The sequence below is a fragment of the Lynx canadensis genome, chromosome F2 (genome assembly GCF_007474595.2).
Source record: "Lynx canadensis isolate LIC74 chromosome F2, mLynCan4.pri.v2, whole genome shotgun sequence".
NCBI classification, from domain to species: Eukaryota; Metazoa; Chordata; class Mammalia; order Carnivora; family Felidae; genus Lynx; species Lynx canadensis.
Window position 1 is genome coordinate 8,963,479 of NC_044320.2, and position 26,763 is coordinate 8,990,241.

The 26,763-nt window shown below is 51.6% G+C and overlaps 1 protein-coding gene across 1 annotated transcript in view; it reads right to left on the reverse strand.

Annotated features, from left to right (window-relative positions):
- Positions 1 to 26,763, reverse strand: part of TG (thyroglobulin) — a 252,962-nt gene that overhangs the window by 110,704 nt on the left and 115,495 nt on the right. Inside the window, exons 36-40 of the mRNA XM_030303527.1 lie at positions 13,506 to 13,640; positions 11,790 to 11,954; positions 6,507 to 6,726; positions 5,390 to 5,483; positions 2,254 to 2,413 (exon numbers count right to left, since the gene is read on the reverse strand). Of these exons, the coding sequence (XP_030159387.1) occupies positions 2,254 to 2,413; positions 5,390 to 5,483; positions 6,507 to 6,726; positions 11,790 to 11,954; positions 13,506 to 13,640 (774 nt within the window). The remainder of the gene's footprint in view (positions 1 to 2,253; positions 2,414 to 5,389; positions 5,484 to 6,506; positions 6,727 to 11,789; positions 11,955 to 13,505; positions 13,641 to 26,763) is intronic.

Below are 26,763 nucleotides of genomic sequence, written 5' to 3' on the forward strand. Positions count from 1 at the left end.
GGGGGTTCGTGGAATCGCACACCAGTCCCTCCCCCTTCCTGAGCATCCCCTGGGGCTGCGGGCACCTGCGTCCTCTGCAGAGCTTTGTCAGGGGACACAGTGTGGCGGGCGGGCGGGCTGACTGTGGTCAGAGAGGCTGTTGTTTGCATCCTAGCGCCTCTGTGTCTCAGTGTCTGTCCGGATGCATCGCTCCCCTCTCCTGGCGGAACTGCAGGGCGGCTCAATGGAAGAGAGGCAAAAGCCCGGGAATGTGGGGGGAGCTGGGGAGTCTGGTCAATAAAGCAAAGAAGAACCATCTGTGGCTAAAAGGATGTAAAAGACCAATCTTACTCTGTACACGGAAGAACAGGGAACCCAAAGGGCACTTGTAAACATCCGTGGGAGCAAGCCACGATAGATTTCTCCTTGCTGTTTGAGCAACAGGATGCAGAGCCCGGAACGCACTCCTAATCGTGGGCCATGGGGTTCCTCGACCTCTCTGAGCCTCACGGTTCATCTGTGCAACGGCCCTTTGGTACTGGCCTCACAGAGCTGCCTTAAGAATGAAATGAGGTAATCCAAGAGAAATGTCTGGTGGAGACCGGCACTCTCAACTGTAACTTTGCTTCTCCCTCGCAGTTTTGCTTTAAGCACAATGAACAGGCAGCATTCCAGATCAGGAAGGAGAAGGGTTGGGCGTTCTGGAAACTTCCTTTGCCTCCCCCGACACTGTCTCCACCGGCAGCAGAAATGAGTCTGCCTTCCCAGAAGCACACAAATCCTCAGTAAGATTACACTCCACGAAACCGTCACCCCCCCCACCCCTCGGGCACAGGGGACGTATGGAAATTTACTCTTCCCTGTCTGGTAAGGCCCTGTGCCAAGGAGCCGGCCCTGTCTGTGGAAAGCTCCACCCGACCACGTTCAACAGGATGAGTTCTGAGTTTCACCCGCCTCTTCAGAGCCGGGAGCTACTGACTTAGCAAATCATCGTCAGTCTCGTGTTTGACAAGAGGAAAGAAAATCCAGGCAAAGTTTTCAGCGCTCTAGCAGTCGACCCCGTTCCCTCCGAAGGAAAATCTGAAATCTGTTTGTCATCCGTGTTTCCCTCGTTGGCATCTGGTGGTATTTCGCCTTGACTTGGCGCCCATTTTGGGTTTGCCGTGCAGGCCTAGAATCTTCTCGCGGCGCTTGAGGCTTCATGCCATGTGGTCTACGCAGCCCTCGTTGCCCAGCACTGCTGAGTTCCTGCCCGTGCTGGATACCTACCCACTCACCACATCCCAGGTGGGTCCATCAATCTCGCCATGCTACCTTCTACCTGCCCGTCCTTACTTAGCAGGTCAGGCATTCAGGTCTTAAGTGAGATCCTTGGAGAACAGAGATGAAGTTCAGCGCCTACCTGGAGGACCCACTACCGTATCTGAAGCCCTTTCACACGTACGACCTCCCTGGAGCCTTACGTAACTTTGGAAGTTGGGTAAAATCGTTCCCATTTTATAGAGGAGAAAGCTGAGACTCAGAAGCGAAGGGTTTTATGAATGAGACTCAGACAATGAATGGCAGAGCTGGCCCTCAGCTCTTCAGATTCCCAGGCCAGCGTGTCCACCGCTGGCCATGGCTGTTTGACAAATACCCGCCACTGGTGGGGGCTGGACGCGGAGGAAGAGGCAGACGATGAAAGTGTCCGGGCCTCAACTCTGCCCTGGGTGCTGGTGGGGGAAGTGGAGGGTGTAACCAGGGTGACAAACGGTTGTGTGACTGGACAGGGGACAGGATGACATTCCCAAGTGAGGCTGGCATTCAAGAGGAAACAGGAAGCATTACTGACACCCGCCCTCACGCGGAGTCAAATGGCTTCCCTGTGGGCCCAGGACCTATAATCCATTTCTATCCTTTTCTAGAGCCAAGTCAACCTCGGTGGTGAATCCTGGCTCTGTTGTTTCTCAACTATCGATATTAAACAAGGGTTTGACCTTCCGGGACCTCAACACACACCCACCCACCCACCCACACACACACACACACACCAGAAGATAAAGCACGTAATGGACTTGGAACAGCTTCAGCACAAAGTAAGTTCAGTCGGTGGCAACGGGGCGTCAGCATCACTGGAGGGGTCTCATGGTGTGCTGGACGTTCCACTGAGAGCTCACCAGGCTGGAGGAGGGCCGGGGACCAGGAAGGGACAGATGGGGCTCTGAGAAGAAGGGGTTGGACACACACACAGAGTTGGCCTCAGCTCAGGGGTCAGCAGCCACACCAGCGACTCACCAGAACTCAGGAAGCCGAAGACACCCACTCGGGAGCCGGCAGTGACGACGACGAGGTTGCCAATGGCGGCCAGGAAGGAGCCGTCGATGGCCAGCTGCCCTTCACTCCCCCTGCCCTCCGCGGTGTTGTGGAAAAGCACCAGCACGGACGCGTTGGGGGCCTGTGGGGAGCGGACAAATGTAAGGCCACATGTTGGCCCCTTCTCAGCCGGCAGAGCTTGGTGAGGGCACCTTTCCGAAGAAAGTGCCAGATTCTGAGCCTACACGTGACTCTTCCTGGCAACTCTGCCTCGTAAGCACACTGAGTCCCACGTTACAGGCTGAGCTGTGTCCCCCCAAAACTCACAGCTTGAATCCCTGACCCCCATGACCTCAGAATGTGACTATATTTGGAGAGGGTCCTATAAGGCAGTGATTAAGCTAGTGGGCCCTAAGCCAATATGACTGGTAGCCTCACAAGAAGGGGACGTTTAGGGGCGCCTGGGTGGCTCAGTCAGTTGAGCGTCCGACTTCGGCTCAGGTCATGGTCTCGCGGTTTGTGAGTTCGAGCCCCGCGTTGGGCTCTGTGCTAACAAACAGCTCAGAGCCTGGAGGCTGCTTCAGATTCTGTGTGTGTGTGTGTGTGTGTGTGTGTGTGTGTGTGTGTGTGTGTGTCTGTCTGTCTCCCCCTCCCCTCCTCATGCTCTGTCTCTCTCTGTCTCTCAAAAATAAATGTTAAAAAAAAAAAAAGAGGGGACATTTGGATGGAGACACACAGAAGAGATGCCATGTGGAGACACAGGGAGGAGATGACCATCCACTGGCCGAGGAGAGCAGCCTCAGAAGCCAGCAACCCTGCCGGCCCCTTGGTCTTGGATCCCCGGCCTTCAGAATCGTGAGAAAATAGATCTCTGTTTACGCCTCCCGGCCACTGCTGTCTTACAGCATCACCAGTGCACTAATCGGCCTGATGTCACCCGATAAGCTGTTTTGAAACGTGAGCAGGTGGCGGAAATGGCAGCCCACAGCAGACCGGGACCCCATCGGCAGGAGCTGTGCAGTCCTCCAGCCCCTCGGTTCTCGCCCCTAGTTCATTCCGGAAGGCCCTCTGGGTCCTCCCCGGTGAGCCTCTTCAGTTTGGCCAGCGTGTCCCTGAATCCCACCCTGGGGGTACACAGCCACCTTCTACCATGCGCCGAGAGCAAGGCACTGGGCTCAGCACCTACCCGTGTTCCTTATTCAGTCCTCAAGCTCCAGGAACATGCAGATCGTTACCGTGCCCACTTTACAGATGAGAAGGCAGAGGCCTGGCGATCTGACATAGCTCGTCTGAGATCACACAGTGAGGGAGGGAGTGGCAAGGCAGGACTTAAACCCAAGCTGACCCTTCTGTTAGAATATAATGCTCCCTCTGGGGGACCCGAACTTGACTCCGGGCCGCGGTGTGTGCAGGACCCCAGGTGTGTCTTGCTCACTCAGTCCTCCCTGTGCTGTGACGGCTCCAGCCACGTGCCACGGGCTCTGACACGCATGCGTTCCCCACCAACAGCAAACACTGGTTGAGGACCTGCCCCGATGGATGGCACGCTAAGTGTGGTCACCTCGGGCGCCCCCTCACAGCTTCCGCCCCACAAGGCCGATGCTCTAATGACCCTAAGCACCTCGACTCCACGGGTGCGAACGCTGAGGCTCAGAGCGGCGAAGTCACCGTTTAAAACACGTACGGGGAGGAGGCGGCTGACCCGGAATTGCAGCCTCAGCCCCCTCCCTCCCAGCACACTCCCCTGTGACATTGTCCCATTCGCGGTCATCTCATGTCCCCCATCAGCCATCTCCTGACTCATGAGACTCCATGCAATGTTTTATTTAATTCTTGCGAGAACGTTATGAACCAGATGTTGTTTCTCTCCCACTTTCAGAACCGGTAACCGGAGCACACAGAACGTGATTGCCTTCTCTAGGCCAGTGGTACGGGGGGGGGGGGGGGGAAGGGGGAGTCCAGCTGGGCGCCGGACCTTACTCCGGCATCCCAGGTATGGGGTGACCAGCACCAGGCAGAGGGGACCTGCTGTCTCCCTTATCCTAGGCTCTGTGTTCTTAGTGGTGCAGCCCACGGGAGCTTTGACGTCTGAGAGGCCTCGTGACCAAGCTTACTCAGACCATCTTGCTGACGTGAAACGTCCAAAGGGCAGTGGAATCTCACTGCTAGCGGGCTAGGGGACCAGGACGCTGTAGCGTGGTCACCGGCACCATGGCGTCTATCGACACTGGGCTGGCGTCACCAGAAACTCATGTTTCCTAAACCTTATCAGTTCCTTTTTCTCTCGTGCACTCTGACCCTTCCCCCCCAAAACAGGAAACTCAAACATTCAACACCAGGGTCACGGCTGCTTCTCAGGCAGATTCAGGCTTCAAATCGGGACAGAACCAGAGTCAGGGTCGCAGCTCCAAGCCTCACCCTCCAGGACTGCCCTGAATGACACTCCCGGGGCGGGGGGGATGTCCCTAGGGGTCCCTCCTAGGGTCTTCCAAGGACAGTGCTGTTCATTTCCTCATGCGTGGGTGAATGGGAGTCAGGCTCCGCCCTTCCCCCCCCGCCCCCCCGGCTCCTGCTCGGGCTCTCTCCCACTCTCAGAGACCCCGCGTCACTGACCCTCACCCACCGCCTGCCTCACGCCTCCCCACCCACCCCTGTTCAAGCGGCACCTGCTGAACACCGCCCAACACACCTCCTGTCACTGTGTCCTCTCAACACCGTAGTCGATCGATACTTGCTTCTCTGTTTCCGCCCTTCCCACTAAGATGCAACTCCCTCTGTTTTACGCACCGCTCCGTCCCACCCAGAGCAGTGCACCCCAACACAAGCCCTTTGTGAGTCTTTCTCGGAGAACCGAAGCAGGACAACTGTGCCTCATCTCCCGTGGCGGGGGGCGGGGGGTGCGGGTGACCTGGGGATGTGGGGAGGATACGGTGAGGCCAGGTAGGAACCAGGAGGACCCCTGCTTATTCACAGAGCCAAGAACCAGACAGGACAGCCCTGGGGGGGCAGACCTGAGCAGCCCACGGAGGAGAGGAGTAAAGGGCCTGGCAACTCCGGGGACAGGGGGTTTCTAACGGGGCAGTTTTCAGGGCAGACAGTCAAGGGCGTCAGAACTCACCGCATTTTGAGGGACAAACACGTTAAGATACAAGCAATCCTCGCTGACTCCGGGAGACGTGGGTGTCCTGGTGCCTGGCTGCCAGCAGCTGGCCCTGGGGATACAGACTCTGTGACTTCCAGGTAAACGGCCGAGGACACAGGCCTCATCTTCCCTTCTTGCCCACTGTCGGCCAGAACCCACTGCCCCGGCCAAACGCCCACTGGGCCACCGGCTCTGCAGCACTTGGGCGGCTTCGGGCAACGGGCAGAGGGAGTGGCAGCACGTGAGAGGAACAGCGGGACCCCCCCCCCCCCCTACTCTCTCTGCCGCCGTGGGCTGTGGACCGGCCCACCAGCCAGCCATGGGACACAAGGGACAGGGCTGGGCCAGCTGCCTCAGGGCGAGGCTGCAGGAAGGGAGAGCGGAGAATTGTGCTCTTTCCCAGGTGAACACACGCTGGTTCGGAAAATGGCAAAATCTCCAGTGTGGCAACGTTTAAAGCGGTGTGTGCGTGGGAGGCGGTAAGGGAAACCGACGCGGTGGATGAGGCAGGAAGTTAGGATTTGACCTTTTTTTTTTTTTTTTTTCCTTTTTCTAAAAACTCCTTTGAAGGCTGTTCCTATTGGGAGGGAGAGCCCTTTTTAAATGTTTTTCATTTGCTCATGTGCCTTTTTTCCCCCTCTCTGTTGTATTTCTCAGCCCCAGCGAGTCAGCTATGGCCAGGGGGCTGAGTTCCAACTATTTGCAGACTAGGGCCAGCGATGTGCGGATCACACACACCCGCAGACACGGCCCATAGGAATCGTCAGTGAGGACCCTTCCGAAGCCTCTCCTTCCTGGAGGCAAAGTCCAGGAATGTGCGTGAAGAGGCGGGGTGCCCGTTGCCTGGGTCCCCGGATCACCGCATGGGGCACACCGGCCGCTCCATCACCAAATTCACTTTACGGGAGCAAGACAATGCTATCCGGAGGGTTTATCTGTTAGCGCACCTAAGGCCGCCTTAACACACTTCCCCGCCCCCGTTCACTACTCAAACCGGAACGCACGGCTCTGTTACCGAGTCTCGCTCTGGAGGACCCGGGCGGGAGCGGAGTTCTCTGCGCATTCACCAAAATGTATTCCACCAGATTCTCACCGTGGCTGGGTGGCATCCCGGGACCCGGTCCAGTTCAAGGGCTCCGGTGCCCGGAAGTGGCTCTCGGCCAGGGGCGGGGAGGCATACGGAACTCCCAGGAACTGATCCACCTGCTTCCATGATGTGCCCACCTGGACGGCCCGGGACCTGCCCAGCAGCTGGCCGTGGGGGGTGACGGTCACAGAAGGTGCAGGTGTCCCAGAGCTGCGCAGAGGGTTGCCTGTTGGGAGGACAGTTGGCGGCGGGGGGGGGCGGGGAGGGAAGGAGACGACAGTGGGTGCTGCCTTCAGACAAAACACTGCTTTCGCACTGTAAAAATGCGGGTAGTTCGCTCAGACCCCAACGGCCTGAGTCCAGCCAGGTCACTTTTCAACGTGAAAAAAAAAAAAAAAAATCAATGGCAAGTACAGCTGATGTTCACGAGACACTGAATGTCTGCAGCTCACAGCACCAATCCCCTCTCGACGCGCGCTGCCTCGCTGATTCTCGCCACCGGAGGCCAGGCAGAGCTTAACCCCGGATCCGAGCCCTTCCTCGGCTCGCTGGGGCCAGACGTGAGCTATCGTTCAGGATTACTTGGATTTTTAAAAAGAACAGAGGGATACAGAACGTGCAAGGTCTGGAGTCAGGCCCCACCATCGAACACATCAATTATTTCTGGGGCGAAATGTGTGGCTTACTCATACGAGCAGGGATGAACAGAGCATCTGATTTCTTCAGTTGCTCTTGGGCAGATTTGGCCACCAGAGAAGTTTGCTACAAATTCACACAGCCACAGAAAAATTGTTTTCTAAGTTTTAGAACTTCAGGATTGCAGAAATGACGTTGAGGCACCGTGGGTCCTTATTTGCATTTCACTCCTAAGAAAACAGATTTAGGGGCCAAGGGTGGGTAGCTGCCAGGACATCAAGGTGTGGCATTCAAAGCGTTTCTGGCCCCCGACTGTGGCCACTGCCGGTTCACATGGGTCCAGGGCCAGCTCGGGGGGCCCCTCTCCAGGCCACTGCCCTGGCCTGCAACACCCTCTCTCCCTTCCTGCGTTCCCCAGGTCCATCTGGCCCATCAGGTCAAAGTTAGCACCACCTGCCAGCCTGCCCCACCTCCAGCACCTTCCACCCCCTCCTTGTAATGCTCATCCCCCTCTCTGCAGTCCTCGCTTATCCCCTCCACCACATTTTCTGGCATCCATTGATGGAGTCAGTCAACTTTTGTTGGGACCCTGGCTCAGGGCCAAATACCATCATCTGGGACTTGGAACAGGCCTGTGTCTGATTCCCCACAGGGCTTAGGGCCTTGCACAAAGGAAACGCTAAATGCTGGTGAAGAGATCTTCTATTTCTGTCACTGCGTGTGTGTGTGTGTGTGTGTGTGTGTGTGTGTGTGTGCACGCATGCGCGGGGCGGGGAGAGAGAAATTTCTTATTATTTCCAGCAGGTGTGTTTGCTTTGCTCAGCTCCACTGTTGGCTGATTGAGAAAAGTTTTGCTGCTTGCTCTGCGGACCAGTCTCCACATACTGTTTCCATGAGGACAGGAGAGGAAGCAGACAGACAGGACAGATGTTTACCCCTTCCTCACGAGCGGGGCGTAATGCAGAGGTTCAACTGGAGGTGACTTTGTCCCCAGGGGGCATTTGACTATATCCGGAGACATTTTTGGTTGTCCTAAGGGTCTGTGAGAGATGCCAGCTGCTGACATCTAGTGAGTAAAGGTCAAGGACGCTGCTAAACATACTGCAATTTGTAGGACCGCCCCCATGGCAAAGAACGGTCTGGCCCTTCCGTTCTGGACCACCTGGTCCATGGTGCGAGGGTTGAGAAGCCCTGGGATGGCGTGTGTTCAGGACTTTCAGGCCACTGAGGAACATCATGAGGAGGAACCAGTGGATGGTCCAAGGAGGCAGGCAGACTTGGGCTTGATGTGATGCAGCAGCTACTTGGGGAAAACTTCCTAATTCTTCTGACCCTCAATCTCCCCCTGCACAAGAGGAATAGTAGCAGTCCCTACAATACATAGATGTTGGGAATAAATAACATGATGTCTGTAGTGCTCCAAGCCCAGTGCCTGCAAGTGGCGGGGGCTCCACAGGTATGTGAATGAATGAACTGAAGGAAGAGAGGAAGGAATGAAGAGTAGGAGGGAGTGGGAGAGAGAAAAAGGAAAAGAGAGAGAGGAAGGGAGGGAAGGAGAGAGGGAGGGAAGGAGGGAGGGAGGGAGGGAGGGAGGGAGGGAGGGAGGAAGGAAGGAAGGAAGGAAGGAAGGAAGGAAGGAAGGGAAGGAGGGAGGAAGGAAGGAAGGACGGGAGGGAGGGAGGAAACCATGAGTGAAAGTTTGTTTAAAAACACTGTGGTCCTAGTAAGAACTCAATGGAAACTCAGGATGGAAGCAAATGGTCACACGTTTTAATCTGGTTCTCAGCCTACAGCTCCTTCTCGCAAGACCTGCTTCAGCTGTAAATCGCAGGATCTCGGGCAAACACTCAGGACTGAGGGTGGTAAAGCACCAGAACCTTCAGACTCCATCCCTTTCCTTTGCAGGAAAATAGCCACATTTCATGAACGTGGCATCTCTGAAGGAGGAGCAAAGACAGAAAATATAAAAGCTAAATACTGTTGAGGGCACGCAAGCCTGCTTTCTCACGGACACTGGTATTCAACCCTCCCTCCAGATGCTGCCCAACGAATCCCAGACGGAATGAGCTCCAACATGGGGAAAATGTTAGATGTGCAGTTCTCTCTTTTGAAATGGTTTGCAGAAAATGATGGACTCTTTCTAGAAGAGTCACATATTTAGGCCACATGACTACTTAGCTTAAGAAAACGATCAGTAGCCGTATGTGTGCACGAGGTGCGAGCGATGCCTGCGCCGAAACACACGGGCAGGCGTCTTCAGCTGGAGGTGAGCTCTGCACACCGAATTTGCATTGCACAGAATTAACAGGGAAACAGTTTAATTTGTTTTCCAGAAGCTAAACCTCAAAGCTAGGCATCTCTCCTCAGCAGGATTAGAGTGAAGATTAGCTACACTATGGGTGAGATAGACTACTGCAATCTAACCTGATTAAATAGTATAAACGTCTATGTAGGTGAGGAGACTTGAGACTAGAGGCCCAAGATCACAGCATATGGCAATCAAAGCCCTCCCAGGCCTGGAAAGCACCCCCAAGGTCTAAAGGCTGAGGGAGGGGAGCGGACAGAGGGAGAGGATATCACTGGATCAAGACAGGCCTGGGAACCACCAGTGCTCTAGGGCAGGGTGGGGCCAAATGCAGCTGGTGCCTGGTTTTGTAAATAAAGTTTTATTGGCACACAACCACACCCATTGATTTACGTATTTTCTGTGACTGCTCTTCCGCTAAAGTGGCAGAGTTGAGTAGTTGGAACAGACGCATAGAGCCTAAAATATTTATCTGGCCCTTTACAGAGAAAGTTTGCCCATCTCTGCTCTAGAAGATAAGATGGCAGAAAAAGGCAACATTAAAAAAAAAAAAGTTATTAATTCCATCCCATAAGCAGGTCTAATGGGGGAGGTGCTTCCCCCAGATCCCCAGCTCCCACGAACCCTGTTAAAGGTTCTTAGATGTTTCAGTTAGTGATGGATTTCTAGGTTGCTCTCCCCTTGCTGGCTTCATCCCTGTATCCCCAGCACCAGCACGACGTCGGATACGTAACAGCACCTCACTGGATGCTTTTAAATGAAACTGAGCCACGAAAAGCTGCCCTCTCCATGGTGACTATGATTCGGTAGTGAGGCGAGGTGGTTTAGGGTGAGCAGATTGTATCTAGAGATAGGAAACCTGGTTCCAAGTTCCCATTCTGTCACAGCTAGCTGTGTGAAATCGGAGAAGTGGATTCGCTGGGCCAGAGTCTCTTGATCACTAAGATGGGATGAAAGCCTTATCTTGCTATCTCAGGATTGGTGTGAGGACCAGCTGAGATAAGGCACGGGACAGAAGTGTCTGAACTATAAAATGATCATAAATAGTAGCCCATTTGATTACTTTGCTACGAAACTCAACGGCCAGTGGCTTCCATATCTCGGATAAATGAATAAAGGCGGCACAGAGAAGTTCTAGCTTAGAAACAGGGTTTCCAAAAAACAAACAACCCAGTGACGAAATGGGCAGAAAACATGAATAGGCACTTTTCCAAAGAAGACATCCGGATGGCCAACAGACACATGAACAGATGCTCAACGTCGCTCCTCATCAGGGAAATACAAGTCAAAAGCACGAGGAGATCCCACCTCACACCTGTCAGAATGGCTAAATTAACAATGCAAGAAACAACGGGTGTTGTTGATGAGGACGAGGAGAAAGGGGACCCCTCTTGCACTGGTGGTGGGAATGCAAACTGGTGCAGCTGCTCTGGAGAACAGTATGGGGGTTCCTCAAAAAATTAAAAATAGAATTACCCTATGACCTAGCAACTGCATCGCTACGTATTTATCCAAAGGATACAAAAATGTTGACTCGAAAGGTCACATGCACCCCAGTGTTTATAGCAGCGCTATCGGCAATAGCCAGACTGTGGAGAAAGCCCAAATGTCCATCGACTGATGAATGGGTAAAAAAGATGTGGCATATATACGCAATGGAATATTACACAGCCATCAAAAAATGAAATCTTGCCATTTGCAATGATGTGGATGGAGCTAGAATGTATTATGCTGAGCAAAATAAGTAAATCAGAGAAAGACAAATGCCATATAAACTCATTCATATGTGGAATTTAATAAACAAAACAGATGAACATATGGGAAGGGGGAGGGAAGAGAAGAGACGGAAACAAACCACAACAGACTCTTAACAATAGAGAACAAATTCAGGGCAGATAGAGGGAGGTGGGTGGGGGTGGGCCAGATGGGTAATGGGTACTGGGAGGGCACTTGTCATGATGAGCTCTGGGTGTTCTATGTAAGTGCTGAATCACTGAATTCTACTTCTGAAACCAATGTTGCACTGTATGTTAACTAATTACAATAAAATAAAATAAAATAAAATAAAATAAAATAAAATAAAATAAAATAAAATAAAATAAAATAAAATAACCATAATTGTATATGTGTGTGTACGTATGTATGTATGTATGTATATATACATACAGGGTTTTCATCTTCCTTCAGTCCATCCCAAATGAATGCCATCTTTCCCAGGATAACTTTGGCCAATTTTTCCTTAAGAACCTCGAAAGCCACTGCCCACAAGTCACCACATGCTTGGACGATCCCTCCCAGCTATATCCAGGCCCTCAGAAATAGCCACAAAGACACAGGCTGGGACTTACTCAGCTTCCGGTAAATGTGGGTGGCCTCTTCACGGAGCAGAAGCCGGCAGTTCTGGGCCTGCAGGCTATGTGTGCAGATCTGAGTATCAGCATAGAATACACACCTCACAGCACCAGGTCGGGTCTGCAGAGTGGTGACGAGGCAGGCCTGGTGACGGGAACATTCTACGGAATAAGAGAAGAGTGAGGCTTGGGCCTCAGAGATAGCACCTCGGCCATTCTTCATTTGATCAGGCATCCAATCGTGCATCCGGGAACCCATACATCATCTATTCATCCATCAGTCCACCCATTCATCCAGTCGTGTATCTGTGAATCCGTGCACCTGTCACTCTATCCATCTAATCATGTATACTTCCATCCATCCATCCATCCATCCATCCATCCATCCATCCATCCACCCATGCATCCGTGCAACCATCTGTCCATGCCTCCATCCATCCATCCATCCATCCATCCATCCATCCATCCATCCATACAATCACTTACTTATTCATTTGAACATCTACTATACATCCCTGATACTGTGCCAGGGGCTGGAAATAGAATTGTGGTGGGGATGGGGGGTAGAACCCAACTCTTCTACAGATCTATCTTCCACACAAAAATCAGGTTTGGGGTTGTTTATTTAATTCACAAATGTGCTCCTGTCATTCCCTTGTTTGAAGCAACTCCCTGGCTACCCACTGGCTTTGGGATTAAGTCAAACCAGACAAAGCTCTCCATGCTCCAGCCCTTGTCTTCCTCTTCAGTCTTATCTCCCTGTCCAGCTCCCCCATCATACCCACAATTTTCCACCAGGGATTATGTCATTTTCCATGTGCACCAGGTCCTGAACTAGATAATTTAAATTATTCATGGCATTAAAGATTTTCAGTCCTAAGAACAGCTGTGAAAATGGTGTTGACTCATTTACTTGGGCAAGCTGTGAACTGTCTAAGGGCCTCATTCACAGCCCAGTCTGTGCTATGGCAGCACACAGAACTGTGCAGTGCACAACCTGTACATCTATACACGGCCCTTTCTGTAAGACGTGCGTATTTCTATCCAACCCTGTCTGTGAGGGGATTCATGGAATCAAAGAATTGGAGGAGTATGAATGTTATTCAACCTCAGACTCTTGCAGAAGAGAGAGTCTTTGTAGAACATTTTTATCACATGGTTATCTAGCTTTTGTTTAAATACCAGTGATCAGAAACCCTCTAAAAGAAGTATGTGTCTGTGGACAGCTTTGCCTATTAGAAGCTTCTTTATTTTGTATTGAAAAATATCTCTTGAAATTTGAGTTTTCCCCATAAGTCTTAGCTTTGCCCTGTGAGGCTGGCCAGGACAAGTACATTTCTTCCTTGACATGATGGCCCATCTATAATCTGAGGACAGCTATCCTGGCTTCTGCTCATCTCCTCTGTCTCCAACTAGCCTCCTAGATCATTCCTCTCATCATCTTCTGACCTGGCTCAACGTTGTTCTCTTTCTGGCCAGCTTACTCCCTTGGAGACCTTGACTATGGTCCGCCCTGCAGGAGGATGGGGATACTATAGAGGAGGGTGCACCCAGAGTCTGTCCCCAGGTTCATCCCTTCCTGCCCAGCACGCCAGGCCATCTTGGGGTCTCCCACGTGCTTCCGAGGTCAGGACGTTGGCAGCGCTGTGTGAGGCCCCGTCCCAATCAACCACCCTACCTTGGAGGGAGGGAGGGGTGGGAAACTCCCCTTACCCAACAGACAGAAGTCTCTGGCATCAGAGAAGTCCCTGGTGGCGGCAGTGCTAACGTGGGCAACATCAAAGTTCCTGATGGACGGGTCGACAACTGCTGCGGAGAGGGCCAGGGACTGCCAGGAGCCCAGAGCGACTAGGAGGGAGAGCAGGGGACGTTAGTCACACGCAGCTTTCCATGTTGTGATGAGAAAGACAACGGGGTGCCACCTGGCACCCCGAAGAAGCAGCCCCAGGGCATCTTCCCTGCGGCCTCCATTCTCCTGTGACCCCGTCCCTTGATCCATGTTTCCATCTACAGTGATTTAGTACAAGCTTTTAGGAGCCAAGTTCTATGCCCAAGTCTACGGATACGAAGATAAAACAACGACAACAAACCATGGCTGTTTCTATTAAGAAGCTCCCAGTAGAGCGCGAGAAGTAAAACAGAGAAGGCCAGCATCGTAACGCAGGCGTCACGACTCAACAATCAGAACGAAGCTACGTAACAATGACAATAGCGGATGTAGGGCTTCCCAGACACGGTGTCACTTAATCCTCCCCAAGCCCTCGAATGGAGCCAAGACCACTGCCTTCATAACGGACGCTGTGGCGTGCAGCCCGGGCCACCTTTCAGGACCCAGCCTCTCATCTCCCCAGCGCTGGGAAGCTGGTGTCTGGGGGCTCTTAGCCGCGTCCCCTCCAGGAACTGCCTGTGATCTAGGCGAGCCGCCGCCCCCTCAGGGTCAGCCTGTGTCCCCAAACTAGTCCGTGTGGGGCAGGCCCAACCCCCTGCCCCAAGACGGGATGACTCTGCAGGGCCAGCCCAGCTTCAGAGCTCACCAAGGGATCCGCGGGGCTGGGGTTTGGTTGGCACAGAAGCCCTAGTCTCCCGCTGCCCCCTCGCTTCCTTACAGGGGCCACGAGCCCCACGCACAAAACATCCTGCATGCAAATCTCCATCACTGAGTTTGTTTCCTGGAAATCAGCAGCTAAAACATCCTCTTTAAAGATGAAGGAAATGAGATGCAGAGACGTTAACTGGGCTCGCCCCAGAGAGTTCCATTCTTCAGGGGTGGGGTGAGAGCGAAACCCGGGCTTTGCATGCACACAGCCCATGCCCTCCGCGGCTCCAGGGCGCTGCCTCCCGCCATCTGTACATCTGTCACACCAGCAGGGAGGGACTCAGGTGCAGCTGTCAGACATATGGCTTGGCACGGGCGAAGAGACCTGCCACAGCAACCAGTGTCCCTGTGAGGACAGAGGTGACCCTGAACGGGGACCTGAAGCTTCCACTATGAAGGAGGACTGTGGGTCAAGGTGGATGAATGCATTTTTCTGTCCACGAAGAGCACTAAAATGGGCAAAACACTGCCTCCCAACCCAGCCCTCCGTGATCGCTGGGAGCGCTAACTCTAGCATTCTCCAGATCTGTTTGGGGGTGCATCACTGATCGTTAATGGAGAAAAATCTATGTGTTCATTTACTTTTCCTTTCTGTCTCTGGTTTCGTTGTCAGAAGACCACAGTGGTTCTATCCCTATAGTAACTACTTGTGACCATTTATCTCACTTGTGCTAGAAGAAGAGTATGGCCACCTTAGGTGTAGCAATTTACAGTTTGCAAAGTGCTGTCACTTATCAGCTAAGTGCTTTAAGTGTGTGAACCCAGTGTCTCAGTTTTCCCATCTGCAAGGTGTCATTGCGTCCGATTCCCACGGAGCTCCACCTGAGTGGTGGGGTAGGGACTCCAAGGCCTCCTTCACAAATGAGGAGTCAGAAACAGAAAGGCTACGTGACTTTCCAAGTTGAACTTGACCAAGCCAGACACAGAACCAGCCCTCTTGCCTCTCGGCCAACACACTTTCCACCCCCTCCAAGCTTCCTAAACAGCTGAGCACCTTTCCTTGGAAAATTGTCCCCAGGTATGAAAAGGTCTTTCTCTCGGACAGTACCACGCTCTTAGCTATATAAGGAAGCCTGTCATTTTTATCTCGAATCTGCCTTTGACGCCCAGAGCGCTAAAATTAGAATGGTAAAACAACCTAGACCACACCTTTTTCTTCTTAATAAAAAGAAAAAAAGAAAAGAAAAAAGAGAGTAAAAGGGTTTATCCAAAGAAGTCATCAAATAATGATAGGAGACTTCTGACGGACTCAGCCGGAGAAGGCGAACCCCCTCCTGGAGCTGTGGGGCCGTCCTCAGAATCCAGAGCCACGTCTTTCTGACCTTGGGACCCAGCTTCTCTGCCGCAGACCCCGGGCTCTCATTTTCTTACACGTCCTCCACGCGTTACTATTTTCATGGTCAGTACAAGTGGCGTTTTTGCAACGTGACCAAACTGAGCTGCGTATTTTTAGGCGGTGAGGACACTGCAATTTCACAGAAGACTTACGATGGGGTTGCAGGACCATCCTCCCAATTACGGGCTTAAAATGGAAGCCTTGGCCGCACTCCGTGTTTAGCTTGATGTCTGGGGGAAAGCGCTTAGAATTGAAGGGTAAATTTCATCTCTAAAGTGAGAGTCCGCTCATCCGTCGCCACCCCAGGGCCTGGAGCCAAGTCTCTGCCACACCCTCGTCCTGTCCCCTTCCCCCCAGCTGGTGGGGACCCTAGGACGGGCGGCTGCTGTTGTGCAGAACCCAGCATCTGGGGCTCATGCATCTCATGCAAATTCCGAGAACAAGTTCTTTGTGCACGTAAACCTACGATAAAGCCTGGAAGCTGGGGGGATCTTGGAAGCCTTTGTGGGGGGGAGTTTACCATCAGACCCACCCAGAGGGTGTTATCTGTGGCATATTGATGAGTTTCCTTCCCCCCCCCTTCTGTTTCAAATATATTTTATACACTGCAATGCCAGCATCACCTTAAAAAAAAAAAACTCCACTTGAATTTGAAATGCCACATGTATCATATATTAAGTACTTACATATAAATGAATTTTGTCTGCTGGGTAACCTTTTCTTTTATTCATCTGTTTGTAAATTCTAGCCCCGCCCTCACGCTGCTTTAAGCATTTTATCACCAAAGCCTTCCCTGATTACTTTCTCTTTAAAAAATATTTCTTGGGGTGGCTCTGTTGGGCATCCGACTTCAGCTCAGGTCGTGATCTCACAGTTTGTGGGTTCAAGCCCGTGTTGGGCTCTGTGCTAACAGCTCAGAGCCTGGAGCCTGCTTTGGATTCTGTGTCTCCCTCTCTCTCTGCTTCTCCCCTGCTCACACTCTGTCTCTCTCTCTCTCAAAAATAAACATTAAAAATAAGAAGAAGAAAAAAATTTTAAAAATATATTTCTTGGCTATTTTTGGCTACTCATTCTACCAGACGAAATTCAAAGCCATTATATTAAGTTTCAAGAAAGCTCTTTGGGGATATTAATTGGAATGTCCTTCAAATTAAAAACGAACTTGGGAAGATTTTAGATTGTATTATGTTTAGGGTTTTATTTCATTAAGAATGGAATGGAACGTTTGCCCCATTGTATTTTTAAAACAGTTACTGTTGGCGTAAAGGAAAGCCCTTTATTTGTGTGTGCTTATTTTCTGACAGGATCCTGAACTCCCTCAATGTAACTCGAAGACATGGTTGAAGGGCAGGCTCTCGTCCATGTGGCTACTTTGGAAATGGGGCCCAAACTGGATTGCAGACGCAGCAGTGACCTGCCTCCGGGGGTCTCTGGTTGAGCAGTCCTCTGCAGTAACCAGTTGAGTTCTAGATTTGTCCATTTATTCAACAACCACTCAGCGGCCTCCTCCTACATTCCAGGTACAAGACCTGATAGCAAAAAGGTAGAGCCCGGAAAAACGGGCTAATTAGCTAAAAAGTTTAGGATCCTTTCTACTTTCCATCAGTAATTCTCAAACTTTGGTGAATATAAAGAACTTGGTACAAATTCCACAGCCCAGGTGCTGTCCCCACGTCAACGAGCCTTCGCCTCTGTGCTCCTTACTAGTTTTCCAGGTGACTCTGACACACAACCAAGTTGTGAAAATTGCCTTCCTCAGTTTCTGAAATATTCCTTTTTGTTTTTTTTTTTTTTTTTTTTTTTTTTTATTTGGCCATAACTGATGGTGAAACTGCTTAGGCTGGTGAAAAGAGACAGTTCTGGGATCCGATCTCACTCACCCTGATGCTGTGTGTCCCTGGGCAAGTTCCTTAACCACTCTGAGAAACTCCATTCTTTAAAAAACCTCATGTCTTTGTCTTAAGCATTGCCCTTTCTCTGAATCTCTAATAAACACAAGGCCTTCAAGTGAATGGCATGTGACCACTAACATCCTGCTGTAAGTGTGCTCATCAGCCTCTTTGCTTGGAGCCCTTCTGAGTCAGCCTCAAGATACTAGTCCCTTCCCCCAGAGCAGAGGAAGGGAAGCGGGCAGAGGAAAAGACGGAGGTTGGCTCCCCTAGAATGACCGCCCAGCCTGGTAAGAACGGATGGCTCCTGGGGTACCCAGGGCTTGGCTGCCCCACAGCCCCATGGGCGTGCGCTCTAGCTGTGCTAGATTCCGCTGCCCCCAGGGAAACTCCCCAGGAGCCACTACCGGGAAGGGGAGAGTACAGGCGGGTGATGAGCCTGCCCCTGAAACTGCCCGAAGCCAGGCGATGAGCGAACACGTCAAGCAGCTGTAAGGAACGGTGGGCTCTGAGCGCAGGTCATGAATGAGACCTACGTGGTGAAGCTTCCGGGTTCCCTGAGTTTATCCCAGATCCCCATCCAACAGCTCCGTGAATTTGGGCAGCCCACTCCTTCTCTCCGAGCCTCTGTTTCCTCCTCGGCAAACCGGGGACACCCTGAAAACCTCCTCCTAGACCGGTAGTCAGAAATGAGCCACGGGGGTAGGTGGCCCCCCTGCCCCCCTCCACGCAGGTGCAGGGGGCGGAGCTTAGTGAACGCAGCCAATCGCATCACCTCGGAGGCATTTCGGTCTGTTTTCTCAAAAACTATGAAGGGCTGAGCCACACCCAAGTATGGGGGGGGGGGGTGAGGGGGAAGTTCCTTAAGGCGTATAGGAGCCCAAAGCACTGCCAGTGACATCCTGACCTCTTTCCAATCCCTGCTCCCTCTTGCCCCACCCCAGCCTGGTCCCTGGGCACCTGGCTTCCTGCCCATCCATCCCTCATTCTCTGCCCTCTGGCCGGGTGATTCCTCCGACTGGTCATAGGCACAGTAGAACCAGCCAGCGTGCCTGCCTGACTACTCACTGGGCCTCAGTTTCCACAGCAGATCCGCTGCTGAATACAGCAGCAAGGTTTTATGAGCTCAGCACAACCCAAAACGAAACCCTCACTCAGCCCTCCACGCTGGCGTTTACCCCCACGTGGTGTTCTTGTTCCTCAGGAAATCCCCCCCACCATGCCCCCCCCCCCACCGACATCCTACGGTCCTATGGCCTCACCTTGCCCTGTCCCTTCTGCCTGCTCGGCCCCTCTGGGAACAATTCCTTCTTTCCCACCCAGATTCCAGCCCCCTCAGTTTCACTCCGCCTACTGACACCTCCCTCTGGCCACTCTTGCCCCTCTCGAGCCACCGTCGCGCTGCAGCCAGGGCACCCCCCCACCTCATCTGACTACAGCACTCACTGCCCACCGTCCTCGGGGAAACAGGCAAAGCCGTGGTCGGCAGGGCACGCTCACTGCGGAGTCCAGATGCATGACACCCCCCACCTTCGCAGGGGGCGCCTGGGTGCTCCCCACTCTCGCCCACACACCAAACGCGTCAGATAGGGACACAGAGCCACAGGGAGGAAAGGTCACAGGGGACTCTCCAAGGTCACAGGGCAATGTTCAGGAGCTGTGCGGTTTCGCCTCTGCCTCACGATAGCCTGGGACCTCCTCGGTGGGGTAGTGACCCACAGATCAGCCCTCCTCGCCAGCAGCACGTGCATTCTATCCCCATTTTACAGAAGAGAGAAGTGAGTCCCAGAGAGGGCCGATGATGTGCTCCAGGCCCCACAGCTAAGAGATGCCGAGTCAGCATTTGAGCCTTGGTCAGCTCTGTGGCCTGGCATTCTACCGCACGCCGCAGAGTTGTTGACGTGGGTGGGGGCAGAGCGGAGGGAGGGCGGAGGGCAGAAAGCAGCAGGTGGCAGGGCGGACCCCTCCGTGACTCTGGGGCAGCATGGGCTGCAACCTCGACATAGGTCGGCCTCCAGGAATATCCAGCTACTTCTGCTCCCTTCTCGAAAACACTGTATTCCCTTCAAATATAGACTAAGTAAAAACAAAATCACGAGACTCCAGTATATTTGAAATGTTCAACTATATGGAAAATCATGGTTAATCCTGTTCTGTTTTTCTTCCCTCTCTCCCCTTCCTTCCTTCCTGTATTCCTTCCTACCTTTCTATCCCAATACCAGTTAAAGGAGGAAATGCTTGATTTTGATTTCAAGGCTTAGAGGGTTTTTTCAACCATTAAAAATAGCTTTACCCTAGCCACACACACACACGCGCACACACACACACACACACATGCCTGCAAACCTATGCTACTATAGAAGGTACGGGTCAGTTGTTGGCTGGCCAGGTAACAGGGTGTCAGTTCCTGCTCTGGCCCTCCTTTCTCTCATTTGAAAACTGCGGGCGTGCTTGCCAATGTTTCCAAAGCACATCAAAGTGCAGACATACCAGACCAGTAGCAAATACTCACCTCTCCCAACATTCAAATAATCACAGACCCATTTTGTCAATGAAAAGATCTAAAAAAAAAAAATAATAATGAGTGCAAGCTCTATAGCATCTGAAAACACACAGGATTCGCTCTATTTCTCTCGCACTCAGAACCAAAAAGAATTCCCATCAGCCCCTCGGCACTTATCAAAGTGATGGGCGCTGAATATGGAGAAAGCCTGAGGAAGGCTAGAGGCCGTTTCTATGCCCAGGCCGGCTGGCTGGGGTAAAACATCCAAGTTGGAAGCCTTTTGAGCAGGAAGAGTATTTCAGGCACCAGGAAGCCACCACGACCTTGAACGGGAGCAGGCCGTAACCGACCGTCTGATCCGGCTTTCACAGCTACACAGCCACAGGCGCTGTCTGCTGAGAAGATCCCCCTACACGCAGTCATTATGGGACGGGACCAACAGTCAGACATCCTGATTTCTCACCAGACGCTGTCTTTCAAATGAGAACCACATCATACTGGGCTGTTTTTGCCCTTGCTAGCCCTCAGAAAAAAACCAGATGTTCTTTTGATTACAGAGAGACAGTGGGGGAGACAGAGAGAGAGAGAGATCCGTGTTATCGTGTGATGGCTTGAAAGATACAAATAGGACCTGAGGTGCCTGTGGGTCTGGCATTTCTTCAGGGAGAAACAGCAGACCCCGCCAGGCCTCTTTTGCAACGTATAACCCCAGAAAAACACCTAGAGACATGTTTACTTCTGTTCAGCCTCCAAATCGCCATTTATGAGCTCTCCAGGCAGCCACAGCTTTGTCTTTCCCTTTGCATCTCCAGAGCTTAGCCGAGGGATGACAGTGAGTCCTGGGGGTTGGAATGTGTTCCCTCAAGAGTCATACTTTGAAATCCTAACCCCCAGTCATTCGTAATATGACCCTATTTGGAGATAGGGTCTTTGCCGAGGTAATCGAGTTAAAATGAGACCATGAGAATGGCCCCTGATCCAGAATGACTGGTGTCCTCATAGAAAGGGGACATTCGGACACAGCGTGGCACATTCGGGGAAGGCGATGTGAAGACACAGGGAGAAGACGGCCGTCTACAAGCCTAGGAGATGGTTCTGGAACAGAGCCAACGCTCGTGGCTCTCTGAAGGAACCAGCCCTGCCCACACCTTGATCTTGGACTCCAGCCTCCAGAGCTGTGAGAGAAGAAATTCCCCTTGTTTCAGACCCAGTCTGCAGCATTTTCCTGTGGCAACCCTAACGGATTAATCCGGCGGGTGAATACTCAGTAGAAACGTCCTTTCCTTGATTCGCAGACAGTCTCCTGTGCCTCACTGTTGTGCCCGGACATGGAAAAGCCAGTCCCGATGATAAGACTTACCGTGTAAAGTAATACAATTACAGTGGCCAATATTAATATTAAGAATTTCCTATTGGGGCGCCTGGGTGGCGCAGTCGGTTAAGCGTCCGACTTCAGCCAGGTCACGATCTCGCGGTCCGCGAGTTCGAGCCCCGCGTCGGGCTCTGGGCTGATGGCTCGGAGCCTGGAGCCTGTTTCCGGTTCTGTGTCTCCCTCTCTCTCTGCCCCTCCCCCGTTCATGCTCTGTCTCTCTCTGTCCCAAAAATAAATAAACGTTGAAAAAAAAAAAAAAAAAAGAATTTCCTATTTACTAGACACACCGCAATGTGCTGTATGTGTTGTTTTGTTTAACACACACACGACTGTGAACACGGCTTTGCGGTCACCTCTGCTCAGAGAGGCGGCATTGCATGCTCCTTGAAGTTTATTTATTTTGAGAGAGAGAGCATGCGAGCAGGGGAGGGGCAGGGAGAGAGGGAGAGAGAGAATCCCAAGCAGGCTCCCCGCTGTCAGCACAGAGCCCAGTGAGGGGCTCGATCCCACAAACTGTGAGCTTGTGACCTGAGCTGAAACCAAGAGTTAGATGCTTAACCGACTGAGCCACCCAAGTGCCCCTGGCATTGCATGCTTTAAAGAGGGATCATTCCGGAAGCACTCTGGCTGGCTGAATCTTGGCTCTGCCTACCGCCAGCTCGGACTTTGCATAAATTACACTCTAAGTTTCAAATGTTATCTTGCTTTAATCTATGAACTGGAATAGTCATGTCACCTGTGTCCTAGGGCAGAGCTTCCCATATGTTAAGGGCCACAGTCTGCTACTGATCCTTCTAGCCCCCCTGGGGGGCAGGGGTGGAGGCAGCTAGGGCGGGTCCTCTCACCCGGCTATCTGAATGCAGACGTCATCATCCCCAATGTGGGTCATGGCATGAAAACGTCAGTGTCCAGTCACCCTCTGGACACAGGGTGAGGGCTGAATGGATTAATGCCTGCAAAAGGCTTGGTGCATAATAAGTGCTCAACAACATTTATTAAAGACTTGACGCCCTTTGTCTCAGCCTCCAAAGCCAGAGCTCCTCCCTCTAGGCCGTGTTGCTCAACGCACAAGGGCATATATGATGTAAAATAGGGCGTTGTAGGGGTGCCTGGGTGGCTCAGTCGGTTGAGTGTCTGCCTCTAGATTTCAGCTCAGGTCATGATCCCAGGGTCATGAGATCGAGCCCCATGTCAGGTTCCATGCTTAGCGTGGAGCTTGCTTTCTCTCTCTCTCCCTCTGCCCCTCTTCCCCTCTCTCACACAAATAATAATTTAATAAAATAACAATTAAAAATAATAATGAAAATTATTAAAATTATTAAATAATAAATATAATTAAAATTAATTAAAGTAATGATTAATAACTAATAATTAATAACAACAAAAGAATAATTAATAATTGTAAATAAATAATTGAATTATTAAAATAATTAATAATAATTAAAATAATAATTAAAATAATTAAAAATGCAATGCAATAAAATAAAATAAGATAAAATAACATAAAATAAAATAAGATAAAATAAAATAAAATAAAATAAGATAAAATAAAATAAAATAAAATAAAATAAAATAAAATAAAATAAAATAAAATAAGATAAAGGCATCTTCAACCAAACCACAAACATCAATAGCACTGATATGACTGTTGACACTCCCTCACCTCCCCGGTCAGGACTATCACACAATGGGGCAGAGCTCCAGCCTTGTGGCCCAGGAGGACCAGGAAAGACCCAGTGAAACAGTTCAGGGACTTGGGATAAAGAGAAGACAACCATTCTTCAGGCCAGGCCAGGGGCTGGCAAGATTTCTCGGTTAGAGGCCAGACAGTCAACATTTCAAGCTTCGCTGGCCACGTTTGTTCTCTCTTGCACATTCTCTTCTCCATCCTTTTATACAATCCTTTACAACTGTCCGAGGCCCTTCTTAGCTCACGGGTTGCACAGCAACAGGCTGTAGGCTATGGGTTGCCAACACTGGGCTGTCAGGGCCGTGGGCTTCAGATGCACGTGGCACGAGGGGTTGGGGCGGGGGGCGGGGTGGGGGGGGCTCTACGTTCTGGGACCCAGAACCGCAACAGGCAACTTGACAAGGAGTTTTGTGCTTTCTCCAGAAATGAGGGCTGGTCTGGGAGACGTCATCTGGGAGGTAAAATTGCTTTTTTGCTGTGTTGATGGTTGTGCTTCCTAACTCTTTTACAAAAAGATGATGATTCGTTTGCTTTGTTTTTTTCAAAATTGTTCTTATTTGGTAGAACGAAAAATTGGCAACCGTGACCTGTCCGAGAATACAAGGTAAGCCACTAATCCAAGAGGAGAATGTAAGCCCACCTGTCTTCTCCACACCCACGTGGCCTCATCTCGCTCCGGATCCAGCCTCCTGCTGAAATCATGTCACTGCTGTCACAGCTGACCCCTGACCCTAGCTCTTCCCTCCCCAGTATTGTGTCCTGGAAACCAGGGCCCTTACCATGGTCCTAATGTCCCCTTTCCCCTGCTTTGGGTCACAACCTCCTGACTGTGGAAACTTCTAGTCTTTCTCATTAATTACCCTCAATAGGGTATGCCTGGTCATTCGACCACATTCTTCAAATTCTTTGCCATAATTTTCAGCTCACAATTTTCATTTCCACCCAGACCCTGCTGAAGTGTTGGGTGAATTTACCATCTACGGGGACTGTCGATGGTCCACTCACCACTCTGGTCTGTTTCCTGACCCCTTTAGTCCCAGAGACATTCATGTCCACTCGTTCCAGCCCAGAACGCCCACGGCCACATCCACACCCTAAACCAACTCCCGACTTCCGCTGCGATGCCACTCTCCTCCCCCCTCTAGGGCACCCATCTTCACAGGTCTGTCCAAAGCCAGGGCCACCCACTGGTCGGCTGTTTCAACTTCCCTTTTGCCAGTGCCCTCAACCCCGTCTTCCTGGTTAGATTAACCCAAGGGACTGCTTTGTCTGCAGCTTGTCTTGGTCAGCTGAGCACAACTCAAGCCACTTCCCCGGACAGATCGGCACCTTCACAACTTCTGGATCCCCAGCCTCACCTGAACCGTCAACCCCTCGGCACCCTCGTCCTCACCTCCTTCTGTTCTCTCTATCCACCACCTCTGGTGCCTGTTGCTCCGTCCAGGCCCAGCGCCGTCACAGCCCCTGCACCTTCAGCAGGTGCCCGACCTCTCGCCTCCCAGAGAAAAGAGGGACAGTCCTCAGCATTGTCCTCAACTCTGTGTCCCCCTCTCCACTCTCTATGAATCATCCCATCTTCTTTCTTTCTTTCTCCTAGACGGAGGAAGGATGGCTGTTGGGACGGGTTCCCCCATCCGTGTTCTAGAGCTCGTTCTTTCTCACCGCCCCCCAGGGGCATCTGCAACCAATTACACCCCCAGGCCAGTCCTGCTCCCACCCCTCCTCTGTCTTTGGTCCATCCCTGGACACTGACACTTGACTCTTAGCATAAGAACACACTCAAATGCCCTCCTTGAAAACAAGACGTTATTCTACCCCACAGTTTCTTACCTTGGGGGTTAGATTTCCAGGGCTGATTTTCTGGAAATAGAGGCAAAATCTGGTATGCATGGAGGGGCATACTGTTTCAATACATTATCGGGGGGGTTCACGACCCAAGACAGATAGTTACCAACGAATGGGCCACCTTCTCCTTTAGCTGTCAATCTTGCTCTCTCTTTTTATTCAGAGCCAACATTCTTAATTTTTTTTTTTAATTTTTTTTTCCAACGTTTTTATTTATTTTTGGGACAGAGAGAGACAGAGCATGAACGGGGGAGGGGCATAGAGAGAGGGAGACACAGAATCGGAAACAGGCTCCAGGCTCCGAGCCATCAGCCCAGAGCCTGACGCGGGGCTCGAACTCCCGGACTGTGAGATCATGACCTGGCTGAAGTCGGACGCTTAACCGACTGCGCCACCCAGGCGCCCCCAGAGCCAACATTCTTGAGAAAAGTTTGTAGCTTCTACTTTCTCAAATCACTACTATTTCGCTTTTTCCCTCATCATCCCACTACATTCATAAAGTGCTTGCCTAGCCCAGTGAATGTCTGCAGTCCCCATCGTCCTTGAAGTTGTTGGTCACATCTCCCTTCCCTGGTTTCTGTGACACCCCACGCCACCAGCATGCCTCCTATCTTCCTCCTGCTTCCCCTGGCTTCTCTCCTTCTCTTCCCTTCCATGCTGTTGTTCCTCAGGGGTCTGTCCTTGACCTTCACTGTTGATATCTGACACACTCTCCACAGGCAATCTCACTGTCCCCATGACTTAAAGTACTGACACACTGATGACCATCAGCACATCTCCAGGCCGGAAGCTTCACCCAAGCGCCATGCCGAGACAGTCCGTGCTTAGCAGACCCCTCCCAGCAGGTGGCCACGACGTATTCCAAACTCAGCCTGTTGAAAGCTGAGGGCTTACTCTTACTTCCATCCTTAGCCACGGTCTTCACCTGGTTCCCTTCTTACGCTCTCCGTCTCGGGAACTGGCCCCGCTACCCATGGGACTGCCCAACCTGAAGTGTTAAATGTTGTCCCCGACTGGTGTTCAGGTAGACTGAATGTCCACCTGGAAAGGACCTGATAGAAGGAAAATTAAAACAAATACTCTTTCAAGTCTAAATCTCAGGTTCTACCATCATAAGTGGACGCTCTCCCCGGAAAACACATCCAGCCAAAACATGGCCTCCAACGTTTCTTGAGATCTGTCTGCTGCCTCCCTTACCTACCTCCTCAGTCACATCTCTCTTCCTTCTACTCCCTACCCCCCTAAACTCACGTCTGGAGGTCTAGTCAATCACCCCGTGTTGTACGACGTTGTTCCTCTCATCTGACATACGCTTGGTAAGCGAAGTCAGTTTATTCACGCAGTGAACTCATGTCATCCTTTAAGACGTAATTCAGATGTCACTTTGTACGCACACCCTTCTGAGGCTCCCACCCCCGCTACCGCCAGCCTGTTCCACTGATATGTCTACTGTTCCACTAATATGTCTACGGTTCTACGAATAGACTGCACTACAATTTCCTTATGTTTTCTATCTGTTAAAGTATGAGCTCCTGGAGACCAAAGACTCCGCCTCAGTTTTCATTGCTTGTCTGAGCCCTATCATAATAGTATATAAAAATCTCGGGGCGCCTGGGTGGCTTGGTCGGTTGGGCGTCTGACTTCGGCTCAGGTCATGATCTCGCGGTTCATGAGTTCGAGCCCCGCGTTGGGCTCTGTGCTGACAGCTCGGGGCCTGGAGCCTGTTTTGGATTCTGTGTC